This window comes from Oryzias melastigma, linkage group LG14 (genome assembly GCF_002922805.2).
Source record: "Oryzias melastigma strain HK-1 linkage group LG14, ASM292280v2, whole genome shotgun sequence".
Lineage (NCBI taxonomy): Eukaryota > Metazoa > Chordata > Actinopteri > Beloniformes > Adrianichthyidae > Oryzias > Oryzias melastigma.
In genome coordinates, this window is record NC_050525.1 from 26,743,927 (window position 1) to 26,765,723 (window position 21,797).

At 36.7% G+C, this 21,797-nt stretch overlaps 1 protein-coding gene across 1 annotated transcript; it reads right to left on the minus strand.

The window, feature by feature from the left end:
* Positions 1-2,908: 2,908 nt before the first annotated feature.
* On the minus strand, positions 2,909-19,611 carry cul5b (cullin 5b). The gene is made up of 19 exons (XM_024266195.2): positions 19,540-19,611; positions 16,467-16,576; positions 16,279-16,378; positions 14,748-14,924; positions 14,532-14,673; positions 14,306-14,451; positions 12,740-12,820; positions 12,133-12,226; positions 10,941-11,071; positions 10,379-10,486; positions 10,244-10,308; positions 10,035-10,167; positions 8,691-8,822; positions 8,025-8,148; positions 5,967-6,142; positions 5,731-5,892; positions 5,541-5,659; positions 3,738-3,861; positions 2,909-3,665 (listed from the first exon to the last, which is right to left on the minus strand). The coding sequence occupies exons 1-19, from the start codon at positions 19,561-19,563 to the stop codon at positions 3,471-3,473; spliced, it is 2,343 nt and encodes a 780-aa protein (XP_024121963.1). The 5' UTR covers positions 19,564-19,611; the 3' UTR covers positions 2,909-3,470.
* Between the last annotated feature and the right edge of the window lie 2,186 nt (positions 19,612-21,797).

The following is a 21,797-nucleotide window of genomic DNA, read 5'->3' on the forward strand; positions in this document are numbered from 1 at the left end:
GTTCAATTAAATTTTTAAAAATATTTTGAATAAAAATAAATTAAAATACAGTAATGACCATCACAAATGAAAAGGTAACATTAGGATTTTGATTGCAAAATTTGAGCTTAAACTGCACAAAATAACAAAAGTTTTATGATTTAGCTTATAGTTTGGACGTAATAGTCTGTTCAAACCAAATTCTTTAATTTTTTTTAAAGATGCTTTATTTTTTTATTTACTTTTTTTCATCAAAGCAAACCCACAAAAAACCTAGTTGGACTGATCTATAAGGTGATGCAGGAATACATGGTTAATGAAAGATCACGCACTGATCCCACATTTGATTCTGGTGTATTGATAAAAACTGCAGCTATTCTTATACCTCCTATGAGGACCAAAAAAAAAGTTAATTATATAAATAAACAACTTAAAAACCAATAAACAAAAGAATGAATGGATTAATGGAAACACATTAATGAGATAGTGTCAAGATGCTGTTCTTGAAGAAAAAAAAATTAAAGAATCCGCATCAGACAGTCAAACATGTGCCCTGAATTATTATTATTAATCATAAGGTCCCAGGGAAGAGTTAATGGCTGGGATGGGTAAAGCTGCATCTTCCCCCCAAAAACAAGCCATGCACTTGGTAAAATCCTAAAGCATAAACTTGAAGAGAAAAACAAACAAACAAAAAAGAACAGATTCTTAATCCAACATCAAGTGGGAATCTTTGAAGTCTTAAACTGGATCTTCATCCATTCTTTCCAGACTACCTGCACAGGTTGTGAAGATATCTTGCTTATCTTTGCAAAATAAACTGGAAGAAACTTTAGAAAAAATGTGATGTTTCTTTTTTCTCTTTGAAATTCATAAGACATGAAAAAACTCTAGACACAGTAGAAAAGTTTAGGCTTAATTTCCTTGGGTGCAATTCTCATCCTGGAAAACACAGTACTTACAGAAGTGGAAATGTTAAAAAAGGGAGGCAAAAGCTATTAAAATATTAAAATTAATTAAAATCAAACAAAGTAATCTTCCATCGACTTCCCCTCCAAGTTTCAATAGAATTATTAGAAGTGAATATTCAGTTTCTTTAGTGATACAAATGTTTGTAAGAATGTTCTCAAATTTAAAAACCCAATTTAAATCACAATTTAACAGTCTAGCTCTAATAATGAAAAACTCAATATGATATGAAAAAGAAATCACAGAATCATCTTTAATATTAACATGTCAATGAAGTTAGCTTTAAAGTTCATTTAACTGTGCTGTTTTTGTTCAAGTTTGATGACAAAAGAGAAAGATGTAATAAAAAATTACCTCTAAGAAAAGTTTTGGAGCAAATCCCATTATGACCTTTTATTTTGAAGGGGCAACAAGGAAGTTACATGTGGCCTTTTGCCTCTTGATATCCGTGTGCGGATACTGCGCATGCGCGCAGTTAAAAGGCCTGTGTAAACGGCACAACAAAACGCAAAATACAGTCGTTAATAAAATATAAATTATAACGTTAGTGGATTATTTAGTATTTAAATAAACAAAATTAAAAGAATAACATTTAAAAAGGAAAAAAAAAAATAATTAATAAAATTAAATATTTATTCCACAGATTAAGATTTTTTTTTATTTTGAAAATTAATTAATTTGGTCGTTCTTATGGTGGTAGATTCAAGAAGAAAAACGAACAAATAAATATGAGCAATTGTGAAAACCAGAATGACTGATCTGAATTAAATCACCTTTGCTATATTGGGTTTTTAAATCCCATAAACACATTTATGCAATTTTAGGACATTTCTGTCATTGTTATTTTGTAATAATTCACATTTACTATAACGTGGAACATCTGCAACTTAAGAGCTTCATTTCACAACTGAAAAAAATGCAGTTTCTGCATCAGGTCCTCAGAGCTCTGGCGCCACCTACAGTTCATATTGTCTTAAATACATTAAGCATGGAAGTTTATTTTTAGTCATCACTCAAAGTAATATGGAACATTAATATAATATCTCAATTGACTGCTAAATTTGTGTTTTGATCTTGCAAAACGAAAATACATTTTGAAATTTACAGTTCAATATGACAATTTAAAAATAAAATGTTAAAAATAAAAATACAAGAAACTGCATTTCAAGCTGTCATGGGTTTTGATGCCATACAACAGCATGGTAAATTAAAATGCAAAAGATTTAAGTTAAAATTAATTTAAAGCAAAGAAGGTTTTGAAATTTCATTTTTAAATATTGTATAGTAAATTGCAAATTGCATTATCAGAATGAATGGTCAAATTGCATATTGAATCGTTGTCATTTGAATTATGACATCAAAAACTCACAAAGATTATTTATTTATTTATTTAACATATTATTTTTTTTAAATTATCCTTAAATTGAATTCTAACTTTTAATATTGAATTCTAAATTTCAAAATATATTTTCAAACCCCAAGCATGAACTGCATATTGAATTGCCAATTGGAAAATGCATTTTTAAATTGCATGATCAGATTGAAAATTGAATTGTAAATTGAGAATTGCATATTATTTTGAATTTTGACAAAAAATTCCCATAATTTTACTCCAACTATAAAAACAATCAGAATCTTTAAAGTTCCTGCCAGTAAAGTATATTTCATAGGTGTATGAAAACTTTTCTAAATTTGAGATTTTCATATTATAAATCACAATTTTGTAAAAAATAAATAAATAAAAATCAGTGCAGATGCAGATATAAATTAATGAAAAATAATTCAGAGTTACGGTATTCTTTTAGATACAAACACACCGATTTCTGGCTGATCTGGTGACTATTTGTTCCTGTAAATTATTTAAAAAATATGTTTTCTATACCTTTTAGTGCTTTTTTGTGTTTAAATAAAGTTTTGTCGATTTGAACCCAATAAAGGTTGACAAAAATGAAAAAACAGATTTTAGTTTAAAATAAGGTGCTGTTTATTGATTCATCCATTCTTCTGTCGTCACTCTGCAGCGTTCACGTTTGTAGTATTGAGTAATACTGACCTCAGTCTCCTCCCACAGGTGAGAGGCCACACCCACCTCTATCCCAGGGCGCGTTTTCATTGGACGAATTCCACTTTGTGTGAGATCCCTGTTGAGTTTCAGGTTCAGCTTCATGATCCTGAAGGAGTTTTCCTGACTTCATTAAACAACTACATGATGTGGAGGCTCCGCCTTCAAGTGCAGAGGGGAGGAGCTTCTTCAAATATAATTGTGGATCATTTGAGCTCCTCTGGTTTTGTTTTTTTTTTGAATTGTGCGATCAGGAGAGCTAAAAACAACCACTTGGCGCAGCCCCCCCCCTGTAGTGCCTCGTTCATCTCTGTACAGGTATTGGCAGGAGTTCCACCTGGTTGTGTCACAGCTTGGGATTCCCTGCTCGTGAGTTTCTCTCTCAAAGGACGGGAGCCTGGAAGTGTTCTGGTGTCCGTCAGGCTGAAAGCACGCGGGCGCCACCAACGCCAACGCCGCGCTACGCCATGTAGATGAAGGTGTTTAGGTCCGTCTCGTCCCGCTTGATGTACTTGTGATCTATCAGCCACTCAATCTGCTCTTTGATCATCTTCTTCTGCGGTAAAAACATGTTCTTCAGGATCTCCACCAGCTCCGTCTGCAGCTGGGCGTTGTTGATGCGCTTCCTCATCTTCATTATCTGGATGATGGCCTCCTGGAAACAGGGAGGCGAGAAACGGCGGCGCTGAGCACCAGCACAGGTGAAAGGTCTGAGGAGGCGGCATACCTGCGTTCTCAGGATCCTCAGCTGGACGATGCCCTCGTTCTCCTCTTCCCTCATTCGCTCGGTGGTGAGCTGCAGCCGACCAATCAGGTTGATCTTCCCCCTTTTCTGAACCTTCGAGTTCTTTCTGAGAATTCAAAGAAAAAGCTGCTGAAGTCAGCAAACTCATCTTCAGCTTCACAACATTTACAAACCTCAGAGACAAAAACTTGACCGATATAGTCAGAGATGTTGCATCATTAAAGGGTAACACAGTAGTAAGTATACTTTTTTTGGTCTGTTTTCCTGTATAAACGTGGCTTTAAAAGTGCCGACTATCTGTCCTTTTACATTTTTGAAAATTTAAAATAAACTTGTTCAATTCCTGAAATTATATTTTAAAACTATGGAAGTTTTTCTGTTCCATCAGATTCTAAATTTTTTAAACATTTTAATGTTTTTTGAAGTCTTGATTTTCAGTGGTCCACAAATTTGATGGAAAAAATTAAGTGGAAAAATCTGGAAGAAAGACTGGAGCTAGCTCCGCACTGTCTAGCAAACTCTGATGCCGCCTCAGTGACATGATTTGATTGGCTGGCGATCAACGAGCTGTTCTAATGAGTTTTTTTCTCATCCAAATTGTTTCCATCAAACGTTTTTCCATCGATTTTCTGGCCATCAAAAACCGAGGGTTTAAAAAGAATCCAGAAAGAAAATAAAAAAGATGTTGTCTTGTATTGTCTACAATTTATGCTTGAAATAAACCAGATGAATCAATCAAACAATATTTTCAGAGGCCAATCTTAACTGGACTAAAGTTGGCGTTTGATTTTTTTTTCTTTAGACTTCTGGTTTCCAAAAAATCTAATTTTCAAATTAAAATGTTCCTGTATGAAAAAAGAACATTTGAAACAGTCTGTAAATGTTTGACAGATGATGAAGATTCAATCAGACAAAGTTGTTGCTTTATGAGAGTTTTCTTAATGGCTCCTTCGAAACATGTTTTTTTTATTTTGGGGTTTTTCAAAATAAAACTTCCTATGGAATCAGACTATAAAACAAAAATAATCTAAAATACTTTAGGGCACACGTGTCAAAGTCAAGGCCCGGGGGCCGAATCCGGCCCTCCAGGTAATTCTATCCGGCCCTCCAGATCATTTTATTTTATTGTTATTAATGACCCGATGTTATCTTGCGCTCATTTCTAACTTGTATAATTTGGACAAAATATATTTTTATGGAGAGTAAAATATTGAAAGTTATTTAAGGTTTAAATTGATTTATTCTGGAATAATATTCCTGCTATTTATTATTCATAATTATATGAAAAAGTTACAGTTTTAAAAATTGACATTCTGCTAGCTTTTTGGACTATTTTGGCATTTACTAAGATTTTTTAGGCTATTTTGGCATCTAGCTAATATTTTGGGAGGCCATCAGCTTTAGCGTTTTTTAGCTATTAACTTCAGCGTTTTCAGCTATCAACTTCAGCATCTTCAGCAGCCAAATTCAGCTCACAGAATTCACACTAGCATTAACGCATGAAATGCTATATATCTAGTTCATAAATCACTGTTTAAAAGTTTTCAAAGTGTAGTTTTAGAGTGTTCAATAAATGTTTATCCTGTACGGCCCGTGGCCTCAGGTGTGTTTTGGCCCCTTGTGTGTTTAAGTTTGACACCCCTGCTTTAGTGACTTTTTTTTGTTCTGTCTAGGGTCTGGTTGAAGACTTTTACTCATCAAGCAGTCACTGCAGAGCACGTTACTGCTTGATGAGCAAAAGGAGGTCTAAATGCATCACAAAGACAAACCGAGCGTGTTCCTTACATGAGCGAGAACTCCTGGTTGACGTAGAACAGCGTTCCCTCTGCAAAGTCTTTAGGCGAGGACACCGTCGGCTCGTACTGCAACACCTGCCGCTTCAGTTTGGGGAACGCCACCAGAGACTGAGTGGAGGAAAGGAAAATGCGTTAGAGGAGAGGAGGCGGAGACGGCGAGCTCAAACGCTCCCGGTTACCCAGAGAGTCCGCCGCAGCTCTGCGTCGGGAAGCTCGGTAGCCAGCTTGAGGTTCTCGAAGCTGATCCGCTCTCTGGGCCGCTGGTTCCAGGCGAACAGCACGGCCAGCTGGAACGTGGTCACCTCCAGGTCATACTGACCCACTTCATTCTTGAACGTGATCTGGAGGAACATCAGAGGGGAGGAGGAAGTCAGCTGCCGATTACGATTTCTGATTCTTTAGCGGTGAAACTCACAATGCCGTTGGACATGAGGTGATGCCAGTGAAGCTTCCTGCCGCTGTGGTTCTTCTTGTAGAAGTCCTCCACCTCCGGGATCAGGTCCTCCAGCTCCGTGGGCAGAGAAACGAAGACCTTCTCGCTGCTCCTCGACCACGCCCCCGCGTTCAGGATTTTGATGTTGACAGAGTCGGCTGTGGAAAAACTTTATTTAAACCGCCGTTCTTAGGTCAGACGCATTCGGACGTTCAAGGCCGTCTCACACAGCCACGACGCACTGATGCCTCGTTACCCTCTGACATTTAAAAACATACATTTTTTTAACAATTAGGAATAATAAAAAGGCAGGAATATTATTCCAGAATAAATCAACTTAAACCTTAAATAACTTGTAATATTTTATTTTCCATAAAAATATATTTTGTCAAAATTATACAAGTTAGAAATGAGCACAAAATAACATTATGTCATTAAAAACAATAAAATAAAATGATCTGGAGGGTCGGATAGAATTAGCCGGGCCTTAACTTTGACACATGTGCCTTAGATGTGATTTATAGATATACAAAGATTTTTAATGACCTGTAGCTATGTTAGTAAGGTATAACCATCTGATTAGAAGTTATGGACCGGAAAATGATCATTAATGTAAAGGAAATGGCTTGCTAGAGGTGTGGGATTATATAAATTCACTTCCTCCAATTCCCTCTCAAGTATCTGATGCCTTGTTATCCTCTGTCTGACATGTAAACCTCTATTGATGTATTTCACATACACTTTTGCTTTACTGCTTGAAATAAACCATTTCTAACCAGATCAAATAAAACAAATCGTGGAAAGCCACAATTTTGCATATGCAACACACAAAAATCATGCTCAATTGTATCAAATATACCAAATAATTGCATTTAAACTACATAAAATACACATAAACTACGTAATTCTCAACCGACCAAAAATTTTGAACAAAAACTGAATTTAGGTAAAGACCCGTCGGCTGAAACTCTGGACGGACGTCTGCGCACATCGGTGAATGTCAAATGCAAGAAATACTTAGATGTATGGCAAAAGACAGAAATGACACACGTGGACAATACGCACATCGTATGCAGCGTCAGTGTGACACGACCTTTACATTGTTTCATTCAACAAGAATCCAGACTTTCTTATCAGCATGAGGTCAGTTTGAGGAATTCATGTTTTTGTTCTACTAATAATTGGTATCCCAACAATGTTCTGTCTGATTAAATGTAACTTTTTAGAAGAAATAAGAGAAAAAAGTTTTAATTCTTGCACAGAGCTGCAAACTGAAACTCAGTTTAATGATAAAGACTCAGTTTAAGCTTCATTTCTGATCAGAGTGAAGAAGAAAAGAAAAAAACTTTTTAAGAATCAAGAGGCTACAAACAACAGGTGATTTTGATCTTTTAAAAAAGGGGAGAAAACATCTAGTTAAAGCACAAGTAAGTATTTAAATGACTAAAAAGTCCAAACTGTTGCTAAATTTATTTGATTAAATAACATAAACTCTACAGTTTGTGGTCGATTCTTATAGAGAAACTCCAAATTGAGGAATTTTTATTATTTCAGAGGCCGTTTATTTTAATTTTGGAGTTGAAACTTTTGAAACTTCTACTGTTAATTAATAAACTTAAATCGAAACCTCTAATTAGTTTATTTGTGCAGAGAGCTAAAAAAAAAGAAATCAGCTATAGCACTTTGGTTTGATGACATCTGGAGCAGTGAAGAACAGCGGATTTGTTTTTTGGCTCTCAGCCGGTGAAGGTCATCCACACCTTCACTGGAACCCGTGAGAAGCTGCTGTGTTTCTGCTCCACAGCGTGAGAGCGAACGTCAACAAGCCGATTTGTTTAGTTAACCCTCACCTGCTGGTGTGGCCGCACGCTGTGTCTGAAGAACTTTTGACTCAACTTTGAACAATTTAAAAACAAAAAATTTTCCACAAAACACAAGAGGATTTGGGGAATCTACCCCCTCAGATACACAAGAACTTCAGGACATTTTCAGACAGATCAGCAAAAGTGAAGCAGCAAAGACTCACGAGGATCTCCTTACCCGGTAACGCCAGCTTTTTGTGTTTGTGCATTTCTTTAAAGGACTGGTTGAGATCCTCCGACACCTTGATGTCCTGAAACATCCGCGCCAGCTTGTTAACGTAATCAGCTGGCATTCCCACTTCCTGTGAAGGACATCGCAGGGTTAACGTCATCTGATGGGAGGATTTCAGCCAGAAATTCACATGTTTTTGTCAGCTGAAGCTCTCAGAATAAATATAAAAAAAAAACATTATAATAAAATTAATTATTAATTTACTTTATTATTTGAAACTAAAGAAAAATTGTTGTAAAAATGAAGATCAAAAGTAGATTTAGTTAGAAACCTAAAGTTAAAGTACATAAAAATGAATAAAATGACCTGATTTTATCTTTGCTCAAAAACTATGACTTTTAATTTGAAACAGACACAAAAAACAGTAAATATTCATCAGTCACAAATGTGAAATACATATAAACAGCCCTACTGAGTTACTATTTAAATTTGACTTGCTGTATTGAAATAAAAAATGACTTAAATGTGTCAAAAAGATCCTTTAGTGACAAAAAATGTATCGAATTTTCTTTTTTATTAATATAAAAACATCAATATTTGCAGGAAGAAACAGACTTGAGTCTTAACAATAGAAAACCCTGAAAACTGTGTGAACCGGACAGGAGGACGCACCCTGAGCCACTCCACCATGTTCTCCTCGATCTCGCTGTCGGCAGAGATGTCCAGGATGAGCCGGCGGGTCAGATGAGCTTTGTGGTAGCGCATGAAGACGTCTTTGTTCTGGACGTACTTCAGCACTAAAAGCTGCACAGGAACAGACATAATAGTCGATAAAAGAAGCAATCCTGTTCGGTTAAAGAGGATTTTTTTAAGCTTGGTTTGATTTTTTTTAATTCAAAAACTATCGTTCCTTGACGGGTGATTTTTTTTTTACAATTTTTTACAAATAAAGTTTTGATTTCTAACTTTAAAAGTCAACAGAAAACATATTTTTGTTAAAAAACACAAGAATTTGCAACAAATTAAGTTTTGGAAATTTTATGGGATGCCTAAAGGACCTATGACTTTTTTTGGCATACAATTTGGGGAAATTGACAAACTTTGATCTTCAGGAAGTGTCACACATTTGCTGCCAACTTAAGTCTACAACCATAACCAAAGTTTTATCGAACTTTGACTTTGGGAAAAATCTTGAATTTTTTCATAAAATCCCTATAAAATGAAACTCCTCCAATGAATTTCAATCTGTCCCCATCTAACTCCTCCAGGATAATTGGGAAGCTGCTTGGGGAAAAATTGTTGGATTTAGAAGTCGTAAATTTTGAGCGGCGTTAGCGTGACGCGTTCGCAAAAGTTGCATTCCCCAGTTACTCATTGATTTTTTACCATAATGTTGTGAAAATGTAACTCATAAATCATTGGCTCGAGCTGAACGCAGAAACGTGAATATCAGAAATGTGGACATGGTTAACAAAAACCGTCCGTTGCTAAGGAAATCCAAAAATGTACTTTTGTCGATTCTTCTAAATGTAACATAAACTTGTTCGTCACCACCAGGTGACCAAAAAATAAAATGGTTGCTAAGAAGATAAAGCCAAAGAAAAGCTGCCAATTTGAAAAAAGTGTTTTTTTCTTCATGAATTTGACACATGCAGCTCTGGCCCTGAAGGGGAGGGTCCATGCAGGGGTGGGGGGGGGGTACCTGTAAGTCATAAAATGCCACTTGTAGCTTTTATTTTCAAAATAAAGTTAGATTTTCTTCTATCAGTTTTGGAAACCCAGCTGTAGTTTATATTTATTAATGCGACTCATGATCTCTGTTTGGACGGATGCACCGCAGGACCGCTAAAGCTGCTAAACTAAAAGTCCTGTTGAGCAAAAAGTGCAAAAGTTCATCTTTTCAAGGCGGTTTTGTTTGATGACATCATTTTGGATCGCGTTTCCTGCGACTAGACACATCGACTGTTCAGGACCGCAGATCATTCAGATGTAACATCTAGCTGCGTTTGGACGAACCACTTCCTTGAGCTTGGCCTCGATCTCGTCGGAGGTGAGCTTCTTGCTGAGCGGAGTCTTCCTCAGCAGCATGTCGCAGTAGTTGGCCAGCAGCTCTGGACACTTGGACTCGGGCTGAGTCTTCAGGCCCGCCCTGAAAGCACAGCGAGGTGGTCAGACACGGCTCCGGTTCACCGCCAGAGCGAGCAGGAGGCGTCCGAGCTCCTCACCCTTTCTGCTTCATTGGAAGCTCTAGTTTGAAGATGGTGGCATCGTTGACGACCGCTTTGTAAGCCTGGGAAGAAGAGGCGAGAACGGTGAGCTTTGATGTGATGTTCAAGGCCCAACGAGCGTTGCGGACTCACTTTATCTCTGGCGGTTAAGAAGCGCGGGTCGTCCTGGAACGCCTCTTTAACCAACCGACTGAAGCGGTTGAACAACGTCAGCAGCTGCTCCACGTATTTCTCTGAGTCCTGCAGCACAGAACAGAGGCGTAAGCAGGTCCTTAAGGATCTACAGTTCTCTAACCTTCATAAGGAAACAGAAAATACATTTTTTGTAAATCATTTAGCAAAATGCAGCAACATGAACCTTCTTCTTAGGATATTTAGTCTATTCGTCATCAGATCTGAAAATGATTGAAATAGAAGCACATAAATAAAATGACATAATGAACTGTGTGTTTTTAAGTAAATCCTCATTCAAAGCTCTACAGAAGTTTGGACTTGTCCTCACAGACACTTTTTGACCCAGAACTAACAAACTACATGAACTTTTATCAAACATTTTACAAAATATAGATTTAAATGTTGAGCCTTTCTGGGAACCTTTTCCTTATTTCAGAACCAGTAGACATTTTCTCATCATCTTCTCATCATTTTCTTCTTTAGACGTAGAAAAATTGTGCAGCAGTGACGCGTCTCTCACAGAGGTGATGGTTTCTGCAGAAGCAACCATGTCCGCCAGGCCTGCGCTCATGATGTGCTCCTCCAGGTCCTTCAGCATGGGCTCGATGCCGCTCGGCACTTTGTCCATCAGCGAGAACATCAGATGAAGCTCTGGGACGGAAACAGTCGGTCACTTTCCTCCCAGATGACATTTTCCCTCCCTCTTAAAAGCTGTTTTCACGTTGAAGGTTGAACAATGAAACGTGAGTTTCAGCAGAGGTGTTACCGGGCTCAGACCTGGAATATTAAACTACATTATACAAGCAGCAGAATATCGGCTGCTTTAAAATCCATTACGGCAGGAGCGATTTGTAAAAACCAACTGCTCCGACTCACAACCCATTAAAGAAGGCTGCTTAATGGAAGACAGAAACCAAGCAGCGCTCTCACTTATGAACATTTCATTCAACACTCCTGATTATTTATGGCTGAGATTCATACGTTTAAATGATGGAAGAACGTTCAAGAAGCACCAGCTAATTTTCAGAAGAAATTCTAGACTCTGATGATCCGGTTGAAGGGAAGAAACTTTTGCTTTATAGCAAATGTGGACCAAGTCGCGATTCCAGAACCAAAGAGCATCAGAAATGTTTGGCAAAACATAAAAATCCAAATTTATTCACAGTATTTTGAGCAGCATCTCCTTTACGTTTTTGTGGATTTAATTCTGCCTTTAAAAGCCAGAAAACATTAAAGCTGTGAGAGTTTTTTTATGTTTTTTGGGAAAAACATTTTTGTCTTAATGTTAAAAATGTACAAAAAAGTCAAAAGGTCATAAACGTGTGTTAGTAGGTATTATTTTACACCAGGGCTGGTACTTATTAAGATGCACCAAAGGTTTGCTGTTGCCAGTGAAGGACAGACGTCTATTGAAAATTTTACAAAACAACAGTGGATGCAGTTTATTATTTTTTTCAATAGGCAGAAATGCATCAGTGAAGATTTTGGCGCAGATGGACACAAAGGGGCGGGGCTTTCTGATATGAGATCAGATTTTTTCCTCACCAGTCGCCATCACGTCCGGATGTAATGTCACTAAAGCAACTTTTCGAAATGTTTCTGAGCTTTCTGAACTCATGAAAAACTATTTAAATAATAACTGAGATTTGATTGTCAAAAGAATGATTTAGCGATCATTTCTATGTCGACTGGTGCAGAATGTTGGTACTCACTCTCCGTCTCGTTTCTTTTGATCATTCCCGGACATTCGGCTAAGATGGTTTCCTTGAATGACGTTACGAGCGCGTTGACGCAACACTCCATCAACTGCACACAAATAAAATAAAAACTTCCGCTGGATTTAAAAATGCTTTTTACATTTAAAAAAAATGTTTTTTGGGAAAAATAAGTGAAGAAAAATGAAGACTCCATGAGACAAGAATGATAAATTAAACCACTGATAAACAAAATGAATCCTTAGAATTCATTAGTTAACAAAAACTCAGTGACAGGTAAATTACTGGTACAGAAGCAGAAATATTGTGGCAATGTGACTAAGATTAATTCAGCGATTCTATAAATAAAATTAAAAAGAAAAAAGGCTGAAAGAACTGTAGTAAAGAGCATAAAAAGTATTCAACATAAACTCTCAACTGTAAACTGGTTAGATAATCAAAATTAGCAGCTTTCATGGACGTCATTTATTGTTTATGAACATTTTCTAAGACAGTTTGTACAAAAATAAAGAACTTTTCTATCAGATAAAGAGGTAAAAGCTGTTCTTGACTCTTTCTGTTAAACGCTTTTAGAGGTTTCAGAACCTTCTCATGAAGTACTCACTCCTTGCACGGAGTTGCATTCCCGTCTGGTCTCCAGGTATCGCAGAGCGCGTTTCTCCTCCTCCCTCAGCTTCGACTCTGCCTGGAGACAGAGTTCATTTAAGCACAGTCTTAAAAATACACTTTATTTGCATTCATTATTTTTTTCTAGACAAACATCCATTTTTATGAGGGATGTCCTGAAGTGAAAATTTTAAAATAATAATTCAAATGCTTGGCCGAATAACGAATAGTGACCGAATATCAAATGAGGGTGTTGGGTTTGTCGTTATTTTTTAAATATTAATACTCTAGAATTCATCTTGCACAACTTTTTCAAATTAAAAAAATGCTTATTTTATGGATTATCCTTCAAAGTGTGCATGTCATAGGTCTAGACCCTCAAACAAAACAAAGATTCTAACAGACTAATATTATCATTAAGTGTCTGCATGTAATCTCATACATTTATCTCAGGGCCAGAACACATTTGTCAAAAACAGTAATTCAACTTCAAAATAAAAAGAAGCAAACCGTGACATCTGACATAGTTTAAAACAAATTTAAGTTGTTTTAATTCGGCTGAATAGTGAAAAAAAACAAAAAAACATTCGGGTTTGGTGGAAATGAGGCTGAATAGTGATTATATAGCATGATTATTGACCCATTTTGGTTGCCATACTCAATCAGCGTGCATCAGCGATCTAGCACCAGCAATAAAAGATCTGCAATTTTTAGAAATGTTCTTTAAATTTGTGTTTTTAAATGTATAGTTCAAGTAAAGTGTTGTTTTATTTTGGTAAATTACACTAAAGAGGTTAAAGTTTTGAACAAATGCACTTTAAAAGGTTTTAGAGTTAAGTGTTTTGTGCCTCACATCTTAGAGAATGACAATAAAAAAGCTCAGTTTATTCTAAATGTTTCAAGTTTTTTTTTAATATATAGATTCAACTAAAACACTGTTTATATCTAAGAGTAAAAGGGAAAACAATGATGGCGGTACATCAAAATCCCAGTTCTGTCAAAAGTAAAATAAGTTACAACTGTTATATATATGTATATAAACATATAGACACTGTTGTAATTTAATTATTGTAATATTTAAGTTACATTTATAAATTAATGTGTAATTGACAAGAAATAATAAATAAAGTGCATTTTTTAACGATAAAGTGAGTCTTGATATGCGGCTCTTGTTGGGTTCTGATCTGTAAGAAACTAGATTAAATGGCTCTTTTAGTGTTAAAGGCTGCAGATCCCTGGTTTAGAGAAAGAAGTAAAGCCTGCAGTCACATATGCCAGAATGCCACCAGAGACCAGATGGTTCTAGAATTTAATGTTTTAACGTCAAAAAGTCCTGATGATCGAACTGTTCTGGAGACACTTTTGAAGGAGAGAATACAGAGATGGATTTATGCCTGAAAACGCTCCAAAAACATCAAGAGATGTTGAGTCAGAAGATTTTAGGCTCCGACTGTGAGAGCGTTCAGATGATACTCAAGAACCACCAGAGGAGGAAAGAGATCAGCAGATCTGTGGATCGGGTCTCACATTTGGAAATCCAGCATCATCTTTCACAGAAACTCACATATTTCATGTAGTTCTGGACGCCGTTCTGGTGGAGGTAGGACGGTGCCTGAGTTCTGTAGAACCTCTCGGTGGAGTCCATGTATGCCTTCTCAAAGTTGTCTCTGTAGATCTGCAGCTTGTCTTCAGGGTTGGAGCACAGGTTTACTGCTCAGAGAAAATAAAAAGGAATCTCAATCATCAGCTTTGGGAGAAACTGGCAGAGAAACGTTCTCCCAGCTTCTCACCGTAGGACTCCCGAACTCCGATCACCAGCTGGGAGTCGAAGGCCTCTCCCAGCCTCTCGGCGTGGACCAGCTTCATGGCGCTGTCTTGAAGTCTGTTTTTAATGTTGGAGAAGATGGACTCGTTCCAGGTGTCCAGCATGAGCTGCAGGTGAAACACAGAAGATCTGAGAACCGTCGGTCCACCTTTAAACCCTCAGAACAGGAGCTGCTCCTCACCTTCCGCACGATGCTGTCTTCCACGCTGGACTTCTTGTTGCTGCCCTGCTTCCCCATCAGAGTGATCTCCAGCTGGCAGAAGGGTTTGGGCAGGATGTCGCACTGCGTGAAGAACTTCCTCCACTCTGCAATGTAGGCCTTCAGCAACGCCGTGTCATCCTGGTGGCTCAGCACCCGCTTAGGAGAAGAGGGAGAAATGGATTGTTGTTCAGATAATAGAGAGATTGATGTCACACTAAAGCACGTGTCAAAGCCAAGGCCCGGGGGCCGGATCCGGCCCTCTGGGTAATTATGTCCGGCCCTCCAGATCATTTTATTTTATTGTTATCTTGCACTCATAAAAATTAGAATTCTGCTAGCCTTTTGGACTATTTAAGCATTTACGAAGATTTTTTAGGCTGTTTTGGAGTTTAGCTATTTCAGCTACATGCTAGCTGTTTTGCTAATTTATGACTGACAGTTTATGAGAAGTGCACAGAGTGAGTGAGAAAATGGTTCACTTCCAGCCCAACCAAACTAAATTGTCATTTTTTGTGATAAAGACGCCGCCATCAGTAGGCAGTGATATGTCCAAGTCGGTCTGTTCCTACGGCAACTACTCTCACCAATCAGAAGTGAGCTTGTTATAATGCCACATCTCAACCACTCGAAAGCAGGCTACACCAAATCTGTTAAGCGTTTTAGAACATAGCGGCCAGGAGGCTCCGGCCACTTTTAATTGAGACATCTAATTGGTCAGTTTCTAACTTGAATAACTTAAAAAATATAATAAAAAAAATTAGGATTACCAAATGATATTAAAGAAAGGTATCAGAGCAAGAATGATTATTCTGACAAATAGAAATGTTTATTTCTCTACAGAAGTTTATGGGATTGCGGCGTGTTGGAACCAGCGGTTAATTCCTCATTTACAGCCAATGCAGGGGTGGAGATACAGCAGGAAGGGGAGCGGCTTCCCCTGTGCAAAGACCCCCCCCCCCCTCACGTTTTTGAGTTATTAGTATAATTATTGACACAGATTTAAAAAATCATCAAGATTCATTAAGAGTTGCAAATAGAACAAAAGCAATATTTTTGAATGGGGTTTAAGGATTCTTATATTTTCTTTCTACAGCTTTACAAAAGCACTAAAGCTGGTTTTATCAACTGTTGTAGCTCCGCTGTTGAGTCAATGGAATCAATCAGGGAGACATTAGGACCCAGGGCCGGGGCTGCTCAGATCAGCTCCAAGAGCCACGCCCCCTCAGAGGAGATTTTGGAAACAGAGGCTTAAGATCAACATGAAAAATTGCTTTTAAGACATTTAGGCTGTTGGATCTTGGTTTATATCATGTGACCATCAGCGACAGAGGCTGTTGTGGTCCAGTTATTCCACTCTGAGACCGGATTGTATCAAACTGAGGAATCTCAGAGCGAACTGAAGTTCAGTCCAAGTTAATCTGCAGTTTTGCGGAAGCCACAAAACTTTGATAAGAGCTGACGGAGAGTCTTATGGGAATCCAGTTATCATTAACAGCAAACGGAGTCTTACTGCTTGTGCTTGTTTGATGAAATCTAGGATGTCCTCTTTGAGGGCCTGGTGGATCTTAGCCGGACCTTTGTCGTCCCACAGACAAACTGAATGAACGTCTCTGCAGCAACAAAGACAGAAACGCTTCTGTTGATCTTCAGCTTCAAGAATCTACTTTTTTTAAAAGCAAAGAGTGTCTGAAAACTCACGAGAACAGGTCAAACCACTGCTGTTTTGTGACGCACTCTTGCCTCAGGAGCTTCAGGACGATGGGACGCATCAGATCCCATTTATCCTCAAACTGCAGGGAGCCTTTGTTCTGGGAACAGACAGGAACACGGTGGACTTTAAAAGAGTGAACACATTAAGAAGATTAAAGCTTTTCTTTTTCATTCTTCATACAGCTCGTAAGCTGACTTTCTGAGAAACTTCTCTCCAGGAATTGTCGGACTCAAAGTTCCTGAAAGAGCCGAGCTTGTAGCTGGAACTGCATAAAGAACAAAGGCCATCTGGAGAGGGTGCCTTGAGAGTCACATGACACTAATTTCAACAACCATTTTAATCATTAAAACCATCCTCAAACCTGGAGGAGCATCTCACAAACAACATATTGGAAAAAATTAAATGAAGTTGGTCAGCAAAAGCTAAAACGACCAAAACCCGACTGAGACTCATATTTATGTCAAAACAAACTTCTAGATTTCTAATAAAACTAAAAATAAATACTTTTAATATTCAAAATCTGATCAAATGAATGTAATAAAAAGAAATCCTCTGTATTAATTTTCCCACATGATTAGAATATTTCTTCAATCTGACTCCAAAACTGTCTGTTGTAATTTAAGTGAATGATGCATCAGCTGCAAGAATCTAGAGTTTTTTGGAAGCTGTACTCAGTTTCTTCTCAGAAGAATGCCCAAAGAGGCGCGTCATGTTAGAGAGTCTTCTGGGAAAAAAAAAAAATTACTCATTTATCTTTGGGTGTTTAGCTAGAAAAGACTTGCTCAATAAAAACACTTTTTGCACACACTGGTAATCATTCATCTTCTTGTTTTTTAAAGCAAACAAAAAATTAAACAGACGATTCTCATTACATTTCAGCCTCAGGTGGAGCAGCTGAACCGTCATCATCTGCATTTAGTTTAAGAGCTTAAATAATAAACTGGTATTTTTTGGGTTGTTTTGTTTTTTTTAAATCAGAAAACCAGTTCTGTATAAAGCGCTACGTTTCTACTGAAGCATCCATGAGGCTTTCGGAGAGGATTTGTGGATGTTTTTCTTCTGCAGGATCTGGTTCTCTTCAAAGGATGTAATAATTTAAGGTTCTTTGGGATTGTAACAAAAGGTTCTAGCCTTTTTGTCTCATTCCTGTCATCTCTGACTGAATATTAAGACAGATGATGATGAGGTTGTTCATCTCTATAAATATCTGGGTATTTTGTTCGACAACACTGAGTTTTAAACCCCATGTTGTGTCCCTAGTGAATAAACGTAAACTTTTTTTAATACAACACACAGGCTGTTTTTCTTTTGCAGTTAAAAAGCGCCCTGTTGCTGTAACTTTTCTTTCCATTTTAGATTATGGAGATCTGCTTTATATTATTGCCTCTGTTGTGTCTTAGTACAGGGGTTGGCAACCTTTAACAGTAAAAGAGCCATTTGGGCCCATTTTCTACTGATCAAAACCTAGAAGGAGCCGCATAGTCTCACTTTAGTCTTTAGGAAATTTGGATTTGCATTCATGACCTTCTTTTTTTTTAAATAATAAATATGGATTATGTCTATTTTTTGGCACGAACAAAAGCAAAAATATAAAAAGAACCTAGCATCTCTCAAAATGTGATTTTTTTTTATGTGTGACAAAAGCTCAAATAACTTATTTTGTTCTTTTACCCTCTTTGTCCTCAGCAGTCTTACACTGCTGGGTTTTATTATTTTAGTTTGGGGTTGGATCTTGGTAATCTTAGTATGCAGGCTTTGTTTATCTGTTTTCTTTAGGTAGTTTGGGTTAGACGGAGATTAGCAGGGAGCTGCTGACTCCGATGGTCGACATGGCTGGGTGGGTCAGCAGTCTCCATGACTTATTTTATGTTTGGCCAAAGAGCCACCATGGTGAGATACAAGAGTCGGATCTGGAGCTGCAGGTTGTAGATCCTTGTCTTAGTAAGACTGATTCCGTACCAGAATCTGTGTCAGCTATACCTTAAAGTGGGATGGCCCTCTCTGTCCACTAGAGTGTTAACTCACTGGTACAGTTTTATTTACAAAGCTATAGTTGGACTTCTTACATTCATAACCTAATCATGCAGAGATATGTTAAATCCCACACAATTTGTTGCTTTCTATTCCTTCTGTCTACATTGAACTTGAGAAAAGGCTTTTCCCTGCTCTTGCGCTTTGTCCCAGTGGAAAATGCTGCTAAAAGACCTGAAACTAAGAGAATGCATCTCCATGAGTGCTTTTAAATCTAGCTTATGAGCACTTGAGACTGCTTCTTTACACTTTACATGTTTTAATTAATTAATTTATATGCAAATCAATCAGCATTGTAACTCTGTTCTAATTGTTTAGCATTTGTACCAAATAAAGGTTAAAAAAAAGCTGGTTCCTGACTCATGCTTTTGGTTTCTTCCAAAGAAATCATCAGCTCAGTTAATTTCATAAAATATATGAGTCTGTGTAATCAATTCTTTTGATGAAAAGAAAGATTTGAGCCTGAAAAGATCAGGATTGGATCATAAGATTCCTAAGTGTTTCTGATAATGTTGAATCATTCCTCCTTTACAAATGAATACATCACTGAGTCAAAAGTCCTGGATTTCTTTGGCAGAAATAGTAAATTCGAAAACTCCTCAGACATCTGCCTTTATTATGGGGAGTATAAAAAGCTGTTGATTCTGATTCATTGATGCCACAACAAAGAAGAGATTTAAAGACAGCCTTTAAAACACTGCGGTTCTTTTGGAGTTGATTACTTCCCGTTCGTTGACATTAGTTCTACGTTTCCGTGGTTTTTCATCTCTCTCTAGTTTCCACTTTCCCCCGCATATTCTTCTATGCTGAAGCCTTCCTATCTGCCCGGCTAAAATCACTGAAAAGCAGCTAATGTTAGCCAGATGCAACTTCACTCCTCCGGCTAATGTCAACCGCGCCTGCGCAACAGTGCACGTGCGCTCTAAGCTGTTGCTTAAGGTTAAAGCTAAACGCCAAAATTAAGCTACGAAGCTGACAAGTCCCTCAGTGAGCGTTAAAAACAAAATAATGGATTGAAGTGGATCCTACCTTCAGCAGATGAGGCGTCGCCATGTTCCCTCAACTTATCCTCTCGTGGAATCTCGCGCGAAGTGCGGAAAGAGATAAAAGCCCTTTCTGCGCATGTCCAGTAGTTTCAGCAACCCATTTTTTTAAAAAATGATCTCTATTGAATTCTCGAACTATACTTTCATTAAAAAATTATAGATACTTTTATCATTATAATATTTTAAAAATGTATGTTATGGTTAGGTGATATTTAAATCATTTTAAGAAATGTTTCATATTCTTTTTCTCAATTTAATATAAAGTAAAAAATAAATTAATAGAAAATCTCATCATAAAGGGGGGAGTTTACAACCAGAAAAATAGAAAGAAAAAGCTCAATTAAACAGTAAAAATCTATCTTTAGAACACGTCAGAGGCAGACAAACTTTGCTGGTCACATGACCTGATAGCTTCTGATGGACCCAGTTGAAGAATTTTGATTGGAATTTATCTTAAATTTAAAAAAAGGGTAAATAATTAGAACATCCATGCTATTTAACCATAGAAACTACTAGTTAAGTCAAAACAAAACTAACAGTTTTACTACCACCTGTTAATTAAAAGGTTAAAACCTAATTTTAATCAAAATTTCAAACTAAAAGTTGCTTGAAAATCAACATTCAATAGAGTTATCTCAGATACTACATGTAGTAACAGAAAGGAAACATAAAGGTTGGGGGCGTTTTACTTCTAGTCATATTCTAAATCTTTTTGAGTGCAGTGGATTTTCAGTCATAGTTAAGCAGACAAGCACGAGCTACAGCAGAAATGTTGGTTAAACTAGTTACATCTATACTCTGAATGAGTGCTGGGCGAGATGGGGAAAAAATCGTATCACAAATGAGAAACTTTTTTTTCAAATGCACAACAGTTTCAAGTTTTGTTGTAGGAAAATATTTTTTTGCACAATTAGCAGGAATAACAATGAAAAAGATAGAAATGCTAAAAGAAAAGTGGCATGATAGACACTTAAGGAAATTTGCTTTTGTATTTCTGACCTATAAAATAATATTGAAGCATTTTACAACCATTTTCTTTAGCAAATATGCTTATTTTGGACTAGTTATTTGTGGTTTACTCCTTGTGAAGCCTAACCCAAAAAAGCATTTTTACATTTTCCATTTTAGATTAAAATGTTTTAAAATTACTTTACATTTTATGCAGAAAAAATATAAAAAATGTTCCATAACAGTCGTGGAATAGCATTTCTTTCTTTCTCCATTGTCACACATAATGGTTTGCTTTAACACGGTTGTGTTGTTAAACAGATTTAAGTTGATAAAACAACTTATTTCTCAGAGAGAAACTTCTAACAGAAACTTCTCTGAAGCTTTGATACTGTACTATAACTCAAATACTTATGCAACTGTATTCAAGTTATAACACACTGATGTTAGTGTGGTTACATAAGTCTATTTTAAAATTGAAGGGAAGAAAACTTTGTTTGTGCAGTGTTTTATTCACTTTGACCGGGATAAAGGGTTTTATATGCAAACAAAAAAGATTTCAATCTACAAGCAGTAAAGACATTTGAATATTTAATGGGGGTCTTTGAAAAAGTAATAGAAATTAATTATCATTAATTTCATAACATTCTGACATTTGACCCCAATTAAAGTCTGTCGTACCCACTTATATCTACCCAATTTAGAATTTATATTTTTTAAGCAAAAGTTTTGCTTTTTTACAACTTCATTAAAGTTAAAACAGTGACAAAACATATGAATACCTCTATTTTTTTCCATACAAAGCTGGTACAGCAAAGAGAATGTAAATGAGAAATTAAAATTTAGCAAAGATTAAAGAAACAATGACTAGATACATAAACAAGAGAAAATATTACTAATCAAACACCTGCTAGGCATGGACACGTCTATTGGAAATCTAAATAATGGCTATTTTAAAGCTCACAGCAATAGATCTGCACCATGCATCCCATAGACACATACTGTAGAGATCTATTGCAACTTTCCCATGGCTAATTGTGTCGTCCAATCATGCCTTGCACATTGTAAACAAGCCAAATGGGTAGTTCCCCCTAGCAGACATATCATGTCTACTGGTTATTTTGTAGTTTATGACACAATTAAATATAGTGAATTAGTTATATTACATTATTAGATATAAATATTTATTAATTGACAAATTACACATTACAAATCATGGCATTATATATGTATACATGTGCATGCAAAATGAATTCAATTTAAGCATTAACAAAATAGAAAAAGACAAAAAAA

Bases quoted from the DNA above. Each gene is read 5' to 3' on its own strand.
- cul5b (XM_024266195.2), bottom strand. From the start codon at position 19,563: ATGGCGACGCCTCATCTGCTGAAG. The intron at 16,379-16,466 runs GTGAGTTTTCAG...TTGTTGCTGCAG, and splicing joins CAGTGGTTTGACCTGTTCTC to AGACGTTCATTCAGTTTGTC. The intron at 14,925-16,278 runs GTAAGACTCCGT...TCTTCTCCTAAG, and splicing joins TCATCAAACAAGCACAAGCA to CGGGTGCTGAGCCACCAGGA.